The following is an 18124-nucleotide window of genomic DNA, read 5'->3' as shown; positions in this document are numbered from 1 at the left end:
TTAACATTTTTTACAATAAGTTTTGACTAATAGGTATATTAAAAGTCTTCCCACACATACACTTTGCAAACATATATCATTTTGAAGATTTATGACTGAAATATGAGTGTTGCAACCACCAACCGGATACTTTTATTGCCATTTTTAATATTTTTAACAATAATTTTGTACCATTATTGAAATTAAAATTGTTCGCACCCTTACAATCTGACGAAAAATGTCAGTTTTGAGAACTTTGATTGAAATAAATGTATCCCAGCCACACATATGTTTCTAATTTTGACAATTTTTACATTTTAAACAATTATATAGGACCATTAAAGACATTTTAAGTGTTTGCACTCATTTAATTTGAAAAAAATATCTCATTTTCAAGAATTTGGTTTGAAATATATGTACAACAACAATGAACAAAAATCTTATCTGGACAAAATTTATTCACAATACATATATCTACAGTTTTAAGAATATTTTGCATGATTATTTATCATACAGCTCGGAGTGGCGATAATATATGTAAACAATGCAAATATCGCGTGATTTCGGTAATTCTCGAACTCGCCGGTGAGATTCTAAAATCAATATTGATTGCACAAAACTGTCTACATCCTATGGCATGATATGTGTGATAAAACATTTACTTTACTTTTCGGACGGGAAATAAGTCGATGCAATGGGGGGATGGAGCAATGGGGAATGGGGTATGGGGCAATTGGGAGTTGGGGATGTGTCAATGGGGTATGTGGCAAGTGGGAAGTTTATCCCATACAGGGACTGTATATCTGATCATTACCGAATAATAATTACGTGTATATAAATCAAATTGATATTGAATGAATTTAATGTGGTAATATATGTGATTATATTTTTGTTTGTTTCTTCATCATTAATAAACCAACAAACGGAAAAATCGACCAATAAACGGAGAATTTCTATAAATAAGACATGAAAGTTGTAGTAATAAACACAATGTTGTTTTATTTTATTTTATTTTTTTATTTTTTATTGATTTTTTTTTTTTTAGTTTTAGTTTTTGTCTTTTTTTATCAAATGTTTTTGAAGACACTTGTAACTGAAGCCGGTAATGTGACAGGCTGTTAATTTCAAAGGACCTTTTCTGTTAACCATGTTATGTATCTCTGCAAATAATTTTCATATCCCATTCATCAAACGCAAGTAAATAGAGAATTACAAAAATAAAACAAATAACCTATCAATCATTTTATTGAAAATCTAGGCTGTCCTTAAGTAAATGAATGTTGAAAAATGAAAAAAAACGGTTGTCCTCCGGGCAACTATATTTTAACTTTAACTTGTCCAAATAGTAGTATTTGTACCAGGCAATAGGACAACCTTTAACGTCATACCCTGTGCAATCGGCTAATATTCGTGAATTACCAGCTTTATGAACATGTTTTGTTTGCAAGTATGGGATGACACAGCTCCCCTTATTGGTTCATAGAATTTACAACCAATATTGGGCCCAATTCCCTAAGTGAAATGTGCATCATACCAACATGTACCAAATGCCAGCATTGAAATTTCAAATTATTACTTGAAACATTGCATCAAGATTTTCCATTTTTATATCACAATGGTTATTAACTTACATCTGAGTTTATTGCTTACAATTATCTAAAACATCCACCGTAAAATACATGTAGATGCTATCAATTTGATCAAATAGAAAGCTGATTGAAGGCTTGGAATATTTATTTTGCTTCATTCCATATCAAGCTTTCATTTGAAACAAAATGTCAAATGGTGAATACAAACGTTTCAATGATTTGTAAGAGTTGTGTCCCTTACCCTAGGTCTACCTCCTTTAGCAACATAATTATTTCAAGCCTTGAATCGGCCCTATCTAGTATCAAAGTCAAAGTTATAAAAATTTTTTCATCCTGTTTACGAATTACAATGCTGTAACAAATCTTACAGTGGATATTGCAGATGGTGAACAATCAAAACTTATGCTGGATTGTAAGACATATACTTTGAATACAACCCAATATCGACAACGGCCAGCAAGGGATAACAATTGTTTGCCATTGTATGTAGCTTTAGTTTCAAATTGAATGGGGAAAATGAATACGATTAATGCGTATGACAGCTTTGTCCTGTACAGCTACGTGCATATATGAATTTATGCATTTATACAAAGAAAGCAATGTGAGGAAATATGATTTATGTGATGTATGTACTTGATTGATCTTGAAATGGTCCTTATCGGTTAACCATGCCAATGTGTATCTGTATCTATGTTTTCTTGGGGTTTTTTTGGTGCATGATTGATCTTAAAATTGACCTTTTCTGTTGACCATATTTTGTATCTCTGCAAAAAAATAGTCATATCTTATTCATCATACGCAAGTAAATAACAATAACAAAAAAAAAACAAAAAAACAAAAAAACAAAAAACAAAAAAAAAAACAAAAAACAAATACAGTATACCTATAAATCATTTTATTGGTTACATTTATCTTAAATATCCGCCGTAAGATTTGTTACAGCTGTATAACTTCCATGAACAACTTATATCGTAAAATACATGTAGATGCTATTACTTTGATCAAATAGAAGGCCTTTTGACGGCTTGGAATATTTATTTTGCTTCATTCCGTATTCAGCTTTCATATGAAACGGAATGAAATCAATCAAAGTTACTTTTATGAATACAAGAGATTGATGTAAAATACTGAATACAAACGTTCCAATGATTTGAAATAGTTGTGTCCATTCGAACGCCTGTCTAAACCGAATACATTTTATGGTTCAAAAACTTTTTTTCTGAAGATTTTGCCTCATATATGTAATATAATTTTAACTCCTTCGTGGTCTGAATGTCGTTATCAGAATCAGAATCAATTGCAGATCATGTATTATGAAGCTATATCCTTTTAACTTAATTAGGAATTTTATACAAAAAGACCATACATGTCGATAAAAAAAATGTCTGTATATTGTACAGGTGTTTCGTGAACTTCTATTCTGCAGCATTAGCACCAACTCTTTGAAAATTCAAAATCCAAAAGTAAATTATGCGTGTACACACGAAGAACTAAAATTCAAAAATAGGAAATAGGTAGCCAAATGAAGCACTGATAAAGTATTCCAATGTATGTCAAATAAGCATAAAAATGAAGCCTAAATAAAGCAATACTAATTATAGTTTGGATTTATATTTTATTTTTCATAGAATGATTAAGTCAGGGTCTCTTAAATACCATTTTCAATCCATGTATTTGCATATTTCAGATGATAGATAGACGACCTTAAAATTCACACATATTTATAAACGTAACATAATAATACAGCTTTTAGAGAAATCAGGACTTTAAGTAGGAAGGAAAGAGAAGATTTTTTTTATGCAATCAACGCCTTAAAGAATGATAAAGTAAGAATTATCTCATTTGCCTAATTTATAATCAGATATTTCCTTATATACTATTCATTACGAATATATTTCATACAATGAATGAATTACCAGATAGTGTTTTATATTTCTGTGCAATTCAGGGGTTAAATCCAAGAGTATCTCCTAGAGTAAGGAAAATGACAAAGTATTACTTTTTCAATTTTTTTATAATGGATTTCTTTTAGACGTTACTTTGAACATTCCTAAAAAAAAACGCTTTACTATTTTGGCTGGCAGCAAATTGGGATTCGACGTTTCATATGATTTTAAAAGAAACGAAAAAAAAAATGTTTTATAATGTCGCCTAATACGTCCGCTATTTTAAAAAGTTGAGAAAAATCAACTTTTGTATTTCTTTTTCTAAATTATATGGGCTCGTTATCTTTATAATCAACCATGACCCTGTTGAAACATAAATAAATAAAAAAAGGTATCAAGTGTCAAGACGCAGTGTATATATATTTTAATTTATGTATACACATGACCACAGCAAAGCGTTTCACAACGATAGAATAAAGGTGATTTTTCCTGGTGGGTGCTTTTCCGTCCATTGGATTATTTTGCTTGATCTTTTTTCGGAGGGGTTGATGTGTTTTGTGTGCTTTTTGGATTGTGTTTTGTTTTGTTTCTTTGTTGTTGTTGTTTTTTTTCTTCATTTTTTTGTTTTTTGTTTTGTTTTTGTTTTTTGTTTTGTTTGTTTTTTATAGTCTGTAAGCCCAAATCGGTACGACGTTCTAGCTCTATATCATACAGAGGAGGCAGTACCTTCTGCCCACAGAGGACCAAATTTCGTCAGCTGGCACAGGTACTACCTTTACATGTAAGTATAATTGGTTATATCAAGTTGAGTAAGTCAGATGATTACACTAATCTCCCTTCAGTTCGCTCGTCCGTTGTGTCATAAATTCCTTGCTTATCTTACTGGCGGTTAATGAAATCATAATCATATAGTGTACCTTACCAGTTGAAATACAGGTAATTTAAGTTATCAAGACAAAAAAGAGTAGTGTATTGGATTAAAAAAAAACATATGCAGATAAGGCATATAATTAGTTAAATTAATCTTTTATCCCCCTAATTAGTTCCGAATTCGTAAATATTTTTCAGTCAACATACTGCTATTGTCCTTATGTTGAAATCATTATCATGTTTAAATCAAGTTTAGTTTTTATACGACTAGTTAATTGCATTTCTGTCCAAATAGTGACCCTTAATAGTGTCTCGACACTAAACAAGTAGTTCATGCACAAGTCAAAAAGTAGGCGGAGCCATAATGTTATATATTGTGACTGTAAATCATCAAAATTAAACTGTTTATATAATTTGGTTGATTAAATAGAACACTTTATGTACAAATACACTTTCTTTATCTGTTTTAAGCGTGAAAAGGTTGACCTAAGACAATTAGAAGATCATGGTTGCATACCAGAACTTTTATTGTATCACTAAAAATGTACTTGACGACGTTATGACTGTTATGCCAATATCACTTTGAGGCGGTAGACTTAGGGTAAGGGACATAACTCATGAAATCAGTGATATGTTTGTATTATATTCAATTTCACCAAAACCTCTCAAAAAATAATCCAAGTTAATAAGATGCTTACATAGGATTAATGTAAAATGCTGAATACAAACGTTCGAATGATTTTTAAGAGTTGTGTCCCTTACCCTAGGTCTACCTCCTTAAATGACTGAAAAGACCGATATGCACTGCTTAATCTTTTTTTCTGAGATATTCATCAACTTCCTGAATAAAATTTCTGTGTTTTACATAGTCAAACATATTTTTACCAGACGACGCTTCATTTAACATTGCACATTAACAATGTTGAAAGCTTCTTGGATAATCGTAGTCATAAAATTTATATTTGGTTTAAAAACTTGTCTTGTCACATCTTTAAAATTTCGCAATGAATTAAATTTCCATTGTAGTAAGGTAAATTAATTCATTGCGAAATGTTTTACTATATTCGGATTTTAAGATGTCTGAACCCGCAAGCCAATCGGACCTCTAATTTTGACGGAATGATGAGTTCGATGCTAAATTTACTAGCTTAGATAAAATGATAAGTTTAAGTGTAAGTGAATGAATACGGTTTAAAGATTTATTTTTGTAACATATAATTCTATGTTATAGCTATAAGGCAAATTTTCTTTACTTTTCCAAATACCTTCATCCTGCTCATAAGAAAAAAAATCTTGATAATTTTCTATACGTAACCCAGTAAAGTGTTATCTAGAATAAACGGATACAGATGAAAATGTTAGGTAATACTTTAGAATAGCATTTTTAACCACTCTTTTTTTAGATTTGAAGAGGCTTTAAGATCTAAAAAACCGAATTGTGTTCTACCATATTGGGATTCGAGGTTGGACTTTCGGATGGATGATCCAGTGCAGTCACTTTTATTTTCTGACATGTTCATGGGAAACCCGTCCGGGGTTGTCATTTCCGGGCCATTTGCAAACTGGATAACCCCAGGTTATCCTCCAGACGTAAATGTCCCTTTGCGTCGTGGAGCTCCCGGGCCAAACAGCTCTCTTATTAACCCTGAACTACTTTTAAATGTCTGGAAACAAAGGTTTAACTATCAAATTTTGTTTCCTACGGCTGTAAATAGAAATTCCGACATTGAAGTTCACCACGATGGCGTTCATAACTGGGTCGAAGGAAGAGATGGACACATGGCTGGTCTTTTTGTCAGTCCTCAAGATCCAATTTTCTTTCTTCATCATTGTTTCATTGATTATATATGGGAGGTCTTCAGACGGGGACAGAGATTACGACGAATCAATCCTGAAAAAGATTATCCAGACACTAATATTACTGAACATTTGCCAAATCGAATAATGGATAAGCTTACTCCTCCTAGGAGAAACATTTTTGGTTACAGTAACTTTTTTACCAAATATATTTACACGTATGCACCGGCTCCAAGATGTTCAAACAGATGCGGTGCTGCTTCCGGTTTGTATCTTTTTTGTAACATAAACACCTATAGCTGTCAATCCAGATCAAGACAGGAGTTTGGAGACCTCGGCGGTTTTGAACGTGACTGGGTTTCAGGTTTTTCAGTATTACTCAACACAACAATTACAGATTCCAGTCCTAAACCGAATATAACCCCGCATTTTCCTACTGGTATTGTCGATGAAAGAACTGTTTCAGGAAGTTCTAAATGATCAACTTCATAAGTATGTCGCACGAAATTGTTAAGATTAAAAACAAAAAAAAATGTATCTTTAGAATTCCTCTATTTTTTTTAAATATTTCAACAATAGCAAAATAAGAAATACGGCATCGGCATAATCAAATTAGAACTGAAATAATCTCTATAATTTACATGTAAAAAGTATGTATCTTGTATTGATTTGTTTATGAAGATAAGAAAAAAATACTTAAACCAAAATTCATCATAAACATGGATAAACCCCAAGAATAAGTGTTTTCTTTGTTTTCAAATCAAGCAATTAACAGTCATTAATATGTATTGCAAATGTTACCGTAGAATCATTGAAAACCTGATTTCAATCTGACAGGAAAATACACCCTGCAGATTTTTTTCTGGTACCAATGTATAGTGTAGTTAAAAAGACCGAATACTCAGTAAACATGTACTATTGAAAAAGAGAATTTCCGTTTTGGCCATGCATGAGTTATCAACCTTGATTATATTGTTATATTGATTTACAACTATTAATGGCATTTTCCCAACAAGACATACATGTATACTTGTATGTATCTGATTAGATGAACAAGTCTTTTGAATAAAGGAAAAAAAGTCTTTTGCATTCTCTCTAGAAATAACTTGGGAGTATTACATGCTTTTTGTAATGCTTGCGCCGTACGTAATAAACATAAATTGTGCTTGTAACGAAATGAATTAATTGTTAAATATACAAATTATAAAAGACTCCTTGATTCTCATTGGTTGAAAGCAATTGTATTTTAGGCATTTTTTAAGAATTCAGTCATTTTGGTAATTTACAGGGTATATGCGAAGCAATATTTATTATTCTTTTCTACCATTTGGACGTGTTATTTTCCAAAACGTATATGTTTTTTTTTAACCTCACGAGTCCCATTTCATTGCATAAAGTACTGTTTTGAAATTAATCGATTTGGAAAACCGAAGTTTCCCGAGTATTAGTCAATCAGTCCGAGCTCAGGAAAATTGTCTTCCCTCGCCTGGTATTTTTCCGCAAATACACCTCCCTGCCAGGGTATACCTGTCCTAAATAAACATTTCCCATTCATTTTTTTTTCATTTTCATCATCAGTGGTGATCATATTTTTACCTAATCTCCAATTTTTCTTGCACCAAGTCCGTTCTCCATTACCCATACCTCTATCAATGAAAAGTGTACCCAATTCATGTATGGTATAACACATATGTACATGGAGAACTAACTCTATGTTATATTATGATATAATCGAAAACCAAGGAAATCAAATCGTTTCCTTTTTTCTTAGATAACATAAAATTGAATTTGAAACATTTATAAAAGTCCCCAGAGAAAGAAACATTACGATGGTTTCAAACTTTTCCTGCCTATATTAAAGGAACTTTCCTTTTTAATTCTTTGAACAATAGCCTAGAGTTTATCAGTTCGGTAACTTTTCTATTACCTTTCACTGTCTGTATATTAAACTGGTACAGTATATACATTGAAGCATTGAAATCTGTCTAAACCAAACCTGAATAATCCAAACACTTGCCTAAACGAGACACTTTTCAAAGTAATTTTTTTATAAATTTAGTGTATTTTTAATATGAGTATACCGAACACCAAATCGAATTTGAAGTCCAGAAAGCGTTCGGTTTAGGTAAAGTTGACTGTATTTACACGTATGAAACTTATAAGGTAATTTGAGGTCTTTCCAGGTCTGACTGTCTTAGTCTTACGACTGTTGATAATGGAATCAGAAAAAAAATCAAGAAGGCTATTATGACGGTCCAAACCTCTTTTTATTTAAATATTGAACATACAAATACATATATCCATCTGCACCATGAAAACTGATTTATTCAACGGGTCATAGGTTTTCTTCCCTCGTTTGTCTACCCCGGACGTGACTTTTTATGAGCAACTCGGCGGGTGTTGCAGAGACGCTTACCCTACCGGTGCACCTGGTCCATGCTCCCAGTTTTTAGTGGAGTCCGAGCTGCTCATTTGCTTTTGTTACTTGGTATGTATGATTTTAGTTACTTTATGTTCTTTGTTGTGTATGTCTGTTTTCCATATCTGGTCTTTGTCCTTGGATTACATTCTTTTGATTACCGCTATAACCTTGGTTCCCTTGATTACTCTATAACCTCTGTTCCCTTGACTTCTCTCTCATACCAACCATATTAATAGTATTCCCCGTATGCCGTACACATGATCAGTGAGTAATATCTTACCAACGGTACAAGAACCAAACGCTAGTACTTCAAGTTCAAGTTCCAAAAATAATTATATAACAGAAGTACCAAAAAGCAAATATATAAACCAAGTCCAGCACTTTGAAGTTTTACATGTACAAAGTATGTGAACGGATCTACATTATTGTTGCTATCATATCAACTACAAAGAATAAAGCATTGGTGAAGAATAATGATTATAGCTATGATCAATCAATATTTTTTTGCATTTTTCTCATGACAGATAGACTACTTTAAAAATATACAAGTTTTTTTTTTAATTTAACCTTTGACTGCAACTTTGTAGAAAACTTGTTATAAAGCAAACAGGAAAGTGTCACCTATCTAGTATATCCAAATGAGGCAATGGTGTTGGCTACACGTGCTGTTTTTATCAATACTTATCAAGGCTTTTGTTGATGAATATGAAATACCGACTTCATTAGATAAATGCTACTCAAAAGCTATGGCAACTAATAGATTTACTGTAGAAACCAAAAGCAATTGTCTGCAGCAATATATGGTCAGTACTTTTGGTGAAATATCCAGAAAAATGATGGAAGTCTTAGACAAAAAAGCATTGCGTTGGATAGAATCACTTGGAAAATTGGCTCATTTACGATTATCAAGAGGAAAACGAGATGTTTCAGAGATGCTGTCTCCACTTTCTGTGTGGCATAAACCTCAGACGTCGTATAGGCCAAAACCTGGGAGACGAGTACGGAAGGAAATCAGGACTTTAAGTAGGAAGGAAAGAGAAGAATTTTTTGACGCAATCAACGCCTTGAAGAATGATAAAGTAAGACTTATCTCATATGCATACCATATTAACAGACGCTTTCGTGATTATTCTTTTTCACAAAAAGGGTACTATACTGATCTGTCTAGACGTATTGTCATCACTTATATTTTAGACGTCCGTCTTCTCGTACGGTTCCAACATCGTTGCACCTTGAAAATTAAGGATGTTTTTTGGAACATTTCCAAATATTTAGAGAAAGTTTTAAAAATGACGAAATTTATTGCATGTAATTTACATTATTGTTGTTGTTCCAATGAAACTGCTCTATCGCATTTCATCTCTTAAAACTAACAAATATGACAATATTATATCATGCTTTGTGTTTTGTATTGTTGTTGTTGTTGTTTTTTTTCCTTAGTACCCTTGAACAACCATATAAAAACGTTGCTTGGCTGACAACGAATTATGTTTCATGATTGTTATATTATCGTCGCCTGGTACGTTTGCTATCTGACTTCCATTTTCAAAAGCAATCTTGCAGTGGCTTTACCGATTTAAATTTATTAATGACCTTGTTGAAAAAAGACAAAATCTCATATTTCAATACTAGCTGTCATTAACAATGACTTTTACTATATATATAACTGCTGCAATTTACTGAAAGTGTATCCCAAATGTTAAATAAGACAGATTTTCTTAATGTTCTTGATGTTTTTGATTTTGCTTATATCTTCGTCGGTTTGTTTTATGTTTATTTGTTTTTGTTTATGCTTTAAGGTCATGTGATTTGATTTATAATATTTCAGTCTGTAAGCCCAAATCGATACGACGCAATAGCTCTTCTGCATATAGATGAGGCAATACGCTCGGCTCACTTTGGACCAAATTTTGTCAGCTGGCACAGATATTACCTTTATTTGTAAGTACGTTTAGATAAAAAGAACAAGGTTGAATGTTTCATATTGAATTCAATTATGATTGTAGTCCTACTTTGGAATGAATGAATAATAATAATGATGATGATGATGATGATGATGATGATAATAATAATGATGATAATAATAATAGCCTTTATGTACACAGGATAACATATTAAGTTACAGAACTGTTTTACAATATGGTCCTGCAATATGCACATATTTACAACATAAATTAAAAAAAAATGATATTACACTAACTTAAAATTACATGATGCTATAAAAATTAAAATAATGCAGGAGATATGCATTTTAAATAACCTAATAACTGTTCTAAATTGCTTCTGCATTAGTATAGTGTAACAGGTATCAAAGATTTTGAGTAGATAAACATATTTTTTTATACGAAAAAGGCCTTTTTTAATGTAAATCAGGAAGTTCTAAATGATCAACTTGATAACCGCGTCGAAATATAATGACTTTTCATTCAACTTTCCTTTCATTTGTGGCAACATCCCTTCGGCACCTGCGTATGGAGTGTTCATATCACAACTCATACGTTATGTCAGAGCTTGCCGAAACTACGCAGACTTTTTTTATCGCGCTACAACTCTAACAAATAGGCTTCTGCAACAGGGTTATGTTGCAACAAGATTGAAGTTATCACTGCAGCCGTCATCATGGACTCGTGGATCATTATGGTGTATCCATCTGCACCATGAAAACTGATTTATTCAACGGGTCATAGTTTTCCCTTCCTCGTTTGTCTACCCCGGACTTGACTTTTAATGAGCAGCTCGGCGGGTGTTTCTAGAAAAGCAGAGGACGCTTACATTACCGGTGCACCTGGTCCATGTTCCCAGTTTTTAGTGAAGTTGCTCATTTACTGTTGTTACTTTGTATGTATGATTTTAGTTGCTTTATGTTCTTTGTTGTGTATGTCTGTTTTCCATGTTTGGTCTTTGTCCCTGGATTACATTCTTTTAATTACCGCTATAACCTTGGTTCCATTGATTATTCTGTCTTTACTAATCTTTCTCAACCAATCATTGTAATACTACTGCACAAATTAACGACAAATTGTCAGTCTTAGTTTTAAAGGAACTGGGAAAAACGGATTTGCCCAATTTACTGGGACATTTTTGCCTGCTGTCCCGAAATATATTTGCATTAAAAATATAAAATGCTTTATTAAAAGGATTTGCTTTGTAGAACGTAGCAAATATGCTTAGAAAAGTGCAATAAATATGGCTTTCCAATAATGTTAACAAAAGAACAATGTATTTTAAATTTCTAAACTTCTCTTAGTATTTCTTAAAAAAATATCGATGTTGTTATTTCTTTTTGAAATTGCAACAATTTATTCTAAGTGACATCCCGGAGAGCCATACAGGTTTTTTTTGTTTCCCCTAACGTTTTCGAAATTAAAGGAATGGAAAAATGGACGTTATCATTAGAATTGATGGGAAATGCTTGTTGGTGATACGATGTTCATGATCCAGATGTCAATCTGCTTCTTGTAATTTTTTGGTTAAAATATCAGGTTTATCTTAATCCGTTTATGAGTTAAAGAGGTAAAAACTTTGGCCACGCCCTAAACAATCAATTTGTTTTCGTTGTTGGTCTAATTTAAAGACATTTTTTATTGGATTCCTTATAAAAAGGAGTTCAGATATCTCTAACGGTTTTCGAGTTGAAGCGGGTTATAGGGACCACAACCCCAAAAATTGACTTTTTTATCTCTGGTTGGACGTCGAAAATTCATATTGAATTTCAAATTTCGTGCTTTAGTTTGACTAACCCAGTTGTTGTGTCCATAATGAACTGTTGATCCTTATGCTTAATAGTGTCAAAAACTGATGTTGTGTTCACGCTTGCCCCAAAAAATCTTTGTTCAATATTATGCGCGCTCCGCATATCTTCATGTCCGATTTAATTACGATTAAAACATTGTGTATCTCTTTTTTTTAGATTTGAAGAGGCTTTAAGATCTAAAAAACCGAATTGTGTGCTGCCATATTGGGATTCGAGGTTGGATTTTCGGATGGATAATCCAGTGGAGTCAGTGTTATTTTCTGACATGTTCATGGGAAATCCGTCTGGAGTTGTCGTTTCCGGTCCATTTGCAAACTGGTTAACACCCGATTATCCACCAAATAAAAACGTGCCTTTGCGTCGTGGTGCTCCTGGGCCAAACAGCTCTCTAATTAACCCTGAGCTGCTTTTAAATGTCTGGAAACAAAAGTTTAACTATCAAATTTTGTTTCCTACGGCTGTAAATAGAAATTCTGAAATAGAATATCACCATAATGGCGTCCACATCTGGATTGGAGGGACGGATGGACACATGAATGGATTATTCACCAGCCCACAAGATCCAATTTTCTTTCTTCTCCACTGTTTCGTAGACTATATCTGGGAGGTCTTCAGACGGGGACAGAGGTTATATGGAATAAATCCTGAAACGGATTATCCAAACACTAACATTACTGAACATCTGCCAAATCGATTAATGGATAAGCTAACTCCTCCTGCGAAAAATATATTTGGTTACAGTAACTTTTTTACCAATTATATTTACAAGTATGCACCAGCACCAAGATGTTCAAACAGATGTGGTGGTGCCTCAGACTTGTACATCTTCTGTAACAGAAAAACGTATAGTTGTCAATCCAGATCAAAACAGGAATATGGAGACCTTGGGGGTGTTGAACGTAACTTCGTTTCGGGTTTTTCAGCTTCTATCAACGCAGCAACTGTAGCTTCCAGTCTTAAACCGAATACATTTCCACAGTTTCCGACCGGTGCCGTCGATGAAAGAACTGTTTCCTGAAGTACTAATTGATAAACTTTTTGTACAAGTAACTTGGAAACTACCAAATACTTGATAAAACTGAAAACTTTGTCATTTGAGGTCCAGCTACCGGTATGTTGTTTAATACCTTAAAAATTCAAAAATTAAAATTAATGCGATATTAGACATTGTTTTCAAACAATATATTGTTAACTATAATCTAGGTTTCCTTGATTACTCTTTCAAACTAAGATTGAATATTTGCTGTTGCTTTTATCGTCTATCGTTATTCTGAACTTTGTATAAATTTGTTGATTTGTAAAAAAAAAAAAAAACACTTAAGTAGCACTCCAGCTAAGACTCATGCTAACAGTAATTCATAGGTGAAAAGTCTACATATTTTTATTTTTGATATTTTGTTTTAATTGTCATAGTAAACCGAAATTAACATGGTTTTTCATATAATCCAAAAAGATAAAAAATGATATAGAATGTACTGTAGATTTAAAAAATAAGGGAGATAACTCTATAAATGACACTCAAATACAATGTAATCTATTGGACTTTCAATGTTGATTATCTTCTAAGAGCAGACAGATTGGAAAGAATAATTACACATTTCATAATGAAAAACAACTTAGTAATAAAAATAAAAATATATAGCCTTTTTAGTGTAAATCACATTTTTCATATTTTGCGTGATTCTTACAAAATCTAGTACTTAAGTAATAGTCTTTGTTAGAATCATGTAACTTTTGTGATTCACCCCAAGAAGGCCCCATATTTTTTTTTTATTTTTGGTAATTAAGTTGCTTTATAGATATACATGATGAAATGTGAAGTTATTCACACCAATCTGTCTGCTTTTAAGAAATAATCCACATTGAAAATCCCACAGTTTGCATGGTATGTTAGTGTCATTTATAGAGTTATCTTCCTTAATTTTTAATTATACAGTTAAACACGTATTTACTTTAAAATTTGATTTTTGTTTTTTGTTTTTTGTTGTTTTTTGTTGTTTTTGTTTTTGTTTTTTGTTTTTTGTTTTGTTTTTGTTTTTATTAAAAATGGATTATATTGTTGGTAAGGCCAGATTTCCGTTCATCTAACATGTCTAATATTTATTTCAAACTTTTTTGTTCAAATTTGTAAATGTGAAATAAATACAATTTAATAAAGTACTTTATTCAAGTATGTGTTTTTAGAATCAAGATATAAGAATTCCAATAAACAAGGAATGGAGTCGTATACTCTATAATATTCAATATTTAGTGGATGCAACACTACCTTGGATATTTAAAAACATGTATGCAAGTGTCTTACATGGAAGAGTAACAACCATAATATACTTGTATGTGACACCAAAGTATCAATGATGGCTCCAGTTTCAGCAGCAAGACCATAAAGCAATCAACATGATACAGAAGTCTTTTTATCAAGCAAACCAGCAAGACTACAAATAGATCATCAATCATATAAAAAGGAATTAGTTTGTAAACTATATTAAAACAAAATGTGATTTTATAAGATTTGATACGTGTTTACAAAGCGTTCGTTCCTTTGTCAATTATTCGTTATTGCTTTCAATACGTTCATTGTTAACAGTATGTACAAAGTACACTGACGGTTGTTCCATATTCGCTTTCAGTTTGTTTTTGTTTGTTAAAAATCGGTCCGAATGCGCTTTTTTGTACCCGTTCATAGTCGTGTTTAGTTCTTTAGTTCGTTCAAACCAGCACATATTCTGATTGATGTTTGACAGGTGATTGACATGTTTTATTTTTTTATATGTTTTCATTTTAATTGCAGTTCGTACGCTAAATTCGTTATTCCGTAAGAGGACCGTAACAACAATGTTCACTGAGAACTGTCTAGTTGTATTTACTTAATAAATACATATGTTAATTTAATAAATTTTCACATTTAATAATCATTGATGTATTCATCTCATATTTTATATGTTTAATATGCATAATGGATATATAATATGATTTTCATTTCTGAAATGCAATAAGAGGCTTAATATACTTCAGGGAACCAACATTCTACACGAAATCAAAAGAACGCAATACAAAGACCAGACAGGGTAACTGTAATAACAAAGTTACCAAATATTAATCCTATCCATAATCAAGTCAAGTCCAAGACAAATCTGACAAAATGCGGAGCAGCTGGTATTGTAATGCGGACTACCCACCCACCCCTCCCTTTTGTGTTGATTTTACATAGTTTGTAGATATATTTGACAGAAAGGTATTTTGTGTTTATTAACATTTAAATGTTATATGTTGTTCACAACTACGGCTAACGCAAATCTTTGTTGTTTAAGTGAAGTGACTTGTTACTCGATAGTTGTAGATTTGACGAAATATCGTCGGTTCTGAGTTGTCAAAGAAGTTTAGTAAACGGAAAACCAGTCCACCTACTAATTTTAATCTGTATGGAAACTTTATGTTACTCCCGTTGTGTGTAATCGATTTAAAACGTAATTCCAGTCCATTGTCTTCAATGAAAAGCATGGGAACATTTTATTTTGTCCAAGTTTGGTGTTGTTTACTTTTTCATTAGCCGGCACTACCAGCCGTGATATTTTTTATATTAAAATGCACTGATTGGTTAATAACTATTGTTGAAATATAAGGCGCCTCTTGATCGGCTGAGCGGTTGTTATAGAAGTACTGGACAGTACCAGAAACAGAGAGTTTAGATTACGTCACCCAAAAAGTTCTGAAGTTATCGGGGCGGCGACTTTTAAAATGTCTTTTAAAAGCGCAAAAGTTAGTAGTTGAATAATTGATTAATGTTGTTGTGTTATGAAATCTAGAGTCCTAGATGGTTGATATATGTTTGATGTGGGACTAGATTTCACAATTTTATTTCTATTTGTTTTGGTGCAAAACTCCGGTGACAAATTCCGGGTGCAAATTCAAGGTGCAATGTATGGGTGCAAATCCAAGGAGCAAATTCTTTGTGCAAATTCTAGGTACAAAATAATGTTGAAATACTGAATAGTAATAGTGTTCATGATCCGTAACTAGCGCAGTATAAATATAATTATTTAAATAGCGATGTTTGTCATTGTCCATGTAGACTCATGTCAGGGAAATCGTCATAATAAGTAGTCCAATAAAGCTGTAAGTTTCTGTGTGTAGTTTGTATAGTTTAATATAAATACATTGATTGTGGTTTTCTATATCTAAAGTTGACAAAGTGTCGTAAGATGTTAGGTCGAAGTTTTAAGTAATGTTAGACCTGTCCATGTACCCAAAGAGCCGAGCTGTTCCGGTCATTCTCTCAACATTATTTGTGATCAATAAAATACTCATATTTCATTCAACTCTTGTCTTGCTATAGTCCCATCACTTTTATCCTTTAGCGCATTTTGGTTGGCGAAGTTTGTAACTCGCTAGACCCAATGCCCTATTGATAAACCATATTATCCGGATCTTGATTTAAACAGCCTCCTCCGGTGATTGGACTCTAGCATCCGAGGGGCGGCATTACATTTTTTGCAATGGTCCATGACTTGGTACAGGCATTTTAAACAAAATGGTGAGTTGAATCTAGGTTTTTTATTGTGAGAAACACCTTACTCTTTTGTGGCATGAATATACAAAACAACAGATAATAAAATAATCAAAATAATAGGTACAAAGAAACAAAACTAAATTAGCAAATCGGATTCCACTAAAAAAAACTGCAATGAAACTTTTTTCAAGCTTTCTTTTATCTGTGGCAACATCCCTTCAGCACCTGCGTATAGAATTTTAATTTCGCAGCTCAAACGTTTTGCTAGAGCTTGCCATAACTACACAGAGTTTTTGTATCGCGCTAGACTTCTTACAATTTGTCTTCTAAACAGGGTTATATTGCTACAAAATTGAAGTCATCACTACAGAAATTTATGGTCGTCATCATAAACTCGTGGATCGTTACGGTGTACCATGAAAACTGATTTGTTCAACGTGTCGTAGTTTTCCTTTCCTCTTTTCTCTACCTTGGACTTGACTTTTAATGAGCAACTCGATTGACGTTTCTAGAAAAGCAGAGGACACTTACCCTACTGGTGCACCTGGTCAATGCTCTCAGTTTTTAGTGGAGTCAAAGTTGCTCATTTACTTTTGTTACTTTGTATGTTTTATTTTAGTTACTTTACGTTCTTTGTTGTGCTTGTATGCTTTCCATTTCTGTTCTTTGTCCCAGGGTTACATTGTTTTATTTCCACTAGAATCTTTCTTCTCTTGATTACTCTTTTTAATAAGAAAAAAAAATACACAATTAGAAATGGATGACATAGGATATATTTTTGCAATTTAAATATTGGTCTCCGTAAAAATCAGGCAGGAAGTGAAACAAGGTATGAAATAACTCATCATTTTGATAGTGTAATTTGACTACATGCACCTCAGAATCAAGTAAAACAGGCAAGATTTTCCATATCATGCTGGGCCATAGAGTTACAATTTCTTTGAAATGCACTGAAAATGAACATTTCAAGGGCAGATAACTCTGTCGGAAAAATCATTTTTCTAAGATTCTATAGCAAAATTTCTGAGAAAATTCAATGATGTAGAGATCAATTAATGGTCTTTTCAAATAGAGTAACATCCTTGAGTGATATGTTATTGTCAGATCGGTGGGATTTTGACCTGCATGTTTCTGACTTTTCCCATTGTGCCCGATTCTTACAAACATTTACACTTAATAGACCTAACATTTTATCAGCAATGCAGAATTTTACTAATATGGTTAATAAACAGATATAGATGTAGGTAGAGTAGTCAAATTCTAAGGTTTTTCAACCCAAACTTCTTTGATTTGCTAGAAGAAGAGGCATTAAGGCTCTTC

The 18124-nt window shown here is 32.5% G+C and overlaps 2 protein-coding genes across 2 annotated transcripts; both read left to right on the top strand.

Moving 5' to 3' along the window:
- The first annotated feature begins 3471 nt into the window (after nt 1–3471).
- LOC148596993 (tyrosinase-like protein) lies at nt 3472–7077 on the top strand. Its single transcript, XM_088564354.1, has 3 exons — nt 3472–3543; nt 4123–4220; nt 5728–7077. Exons 1-3 carry the CDS (start codon nt 3472–3474, stop codon nt 6599–6601), a joined length of 1044 nt encoding a protein of 347 aa, XP_088420480.1. The 3' UTR covers nt 6602–7077.
- A 2108-nt stretch (nt 7078–9185) lies between these two features.
- LOC148596992 (tyrosinase-like protein) lies at nt 9186–14468 on the top strand. The gene is made up of 3 exons (XM_088563420.1): nt 9186–9622; nt 10372–10484; nt 12454–14468. The coding sequence occupies exons 1-3, from the start codon at nt 9290–9292 to the stop codon at nt 13313–13315; spliced, it is 1308 nt and encodes a 435-aa protein (XP_088419546.1). The 5' UTR covers nt 9186–9289; the 3' UTR covers nt 13316–14468.
- Nucleotides 14469–18124: the final 3656 nt, after the last annotated feature.

Source organism: Perna viridis, chromosome 15 (assembly GCF_037379345.1).
Source record: "Perna viridis isolate PV_CMFRI_1.1 ecotype Kerala chromosome 15, ASM3737934v1, whole genome shotgun sequence".
Classification (NCBI taxonomy): domain Eukaryota; kingdom Metazoa; phylum Mollusca; class Bivalvia; order Mytilida; family Mytilidae; genus Perna; species Perna viridis.
The sequence above is the reverse complement of the archived record's forward strand: the minus strand, read 5'-3'. Positions and strand labels throughout refer to the sequence as shown.

Coding starts and splice junctions, on each gene's coding strand:
- LOC148596993 (XM_088564354.1), top strand. CDS start 3,472: ATGAATGAATTACCAGATAGTGTTTTATATTTCTGTGCAATTCAGGGG. Junction 3,544..4,122: donor ATCCAAGAGTATCTCCTAGA/GTAAGGAAAATG, acceptor TGTTTTTTATAG/TCTGTAAGCCCAAATCGGTA. Junction 4,221..5,727: donor AATTTCGTCAGCTGGCACAG/GTACTACCTTTA, acceptor CTCTTTTTTTAG/ATTTGAAGAGGCTTTAAGAT.
- LOC148596992 (XM_088563420.1), top strand. CDS start 9,290: ATGGCAACTAATAGATTTACTGTAGAAACCAAAAGCAATTGTCTGCAG. Junction 9,623..10,371: donor ACGCCTTGAAGAATGATAAA/GTAAGACTTATC, acceptor ATAATATTTCAG/TCTGTAAGCCCAAATCGATA. Junction 10,485..12,453: donor CACAGATATTACCTTTATTT/GTAAGTACGTTT, acceptor TCTTTTTTTTAG/ATTTGAAGAGGCTTTAAGAT.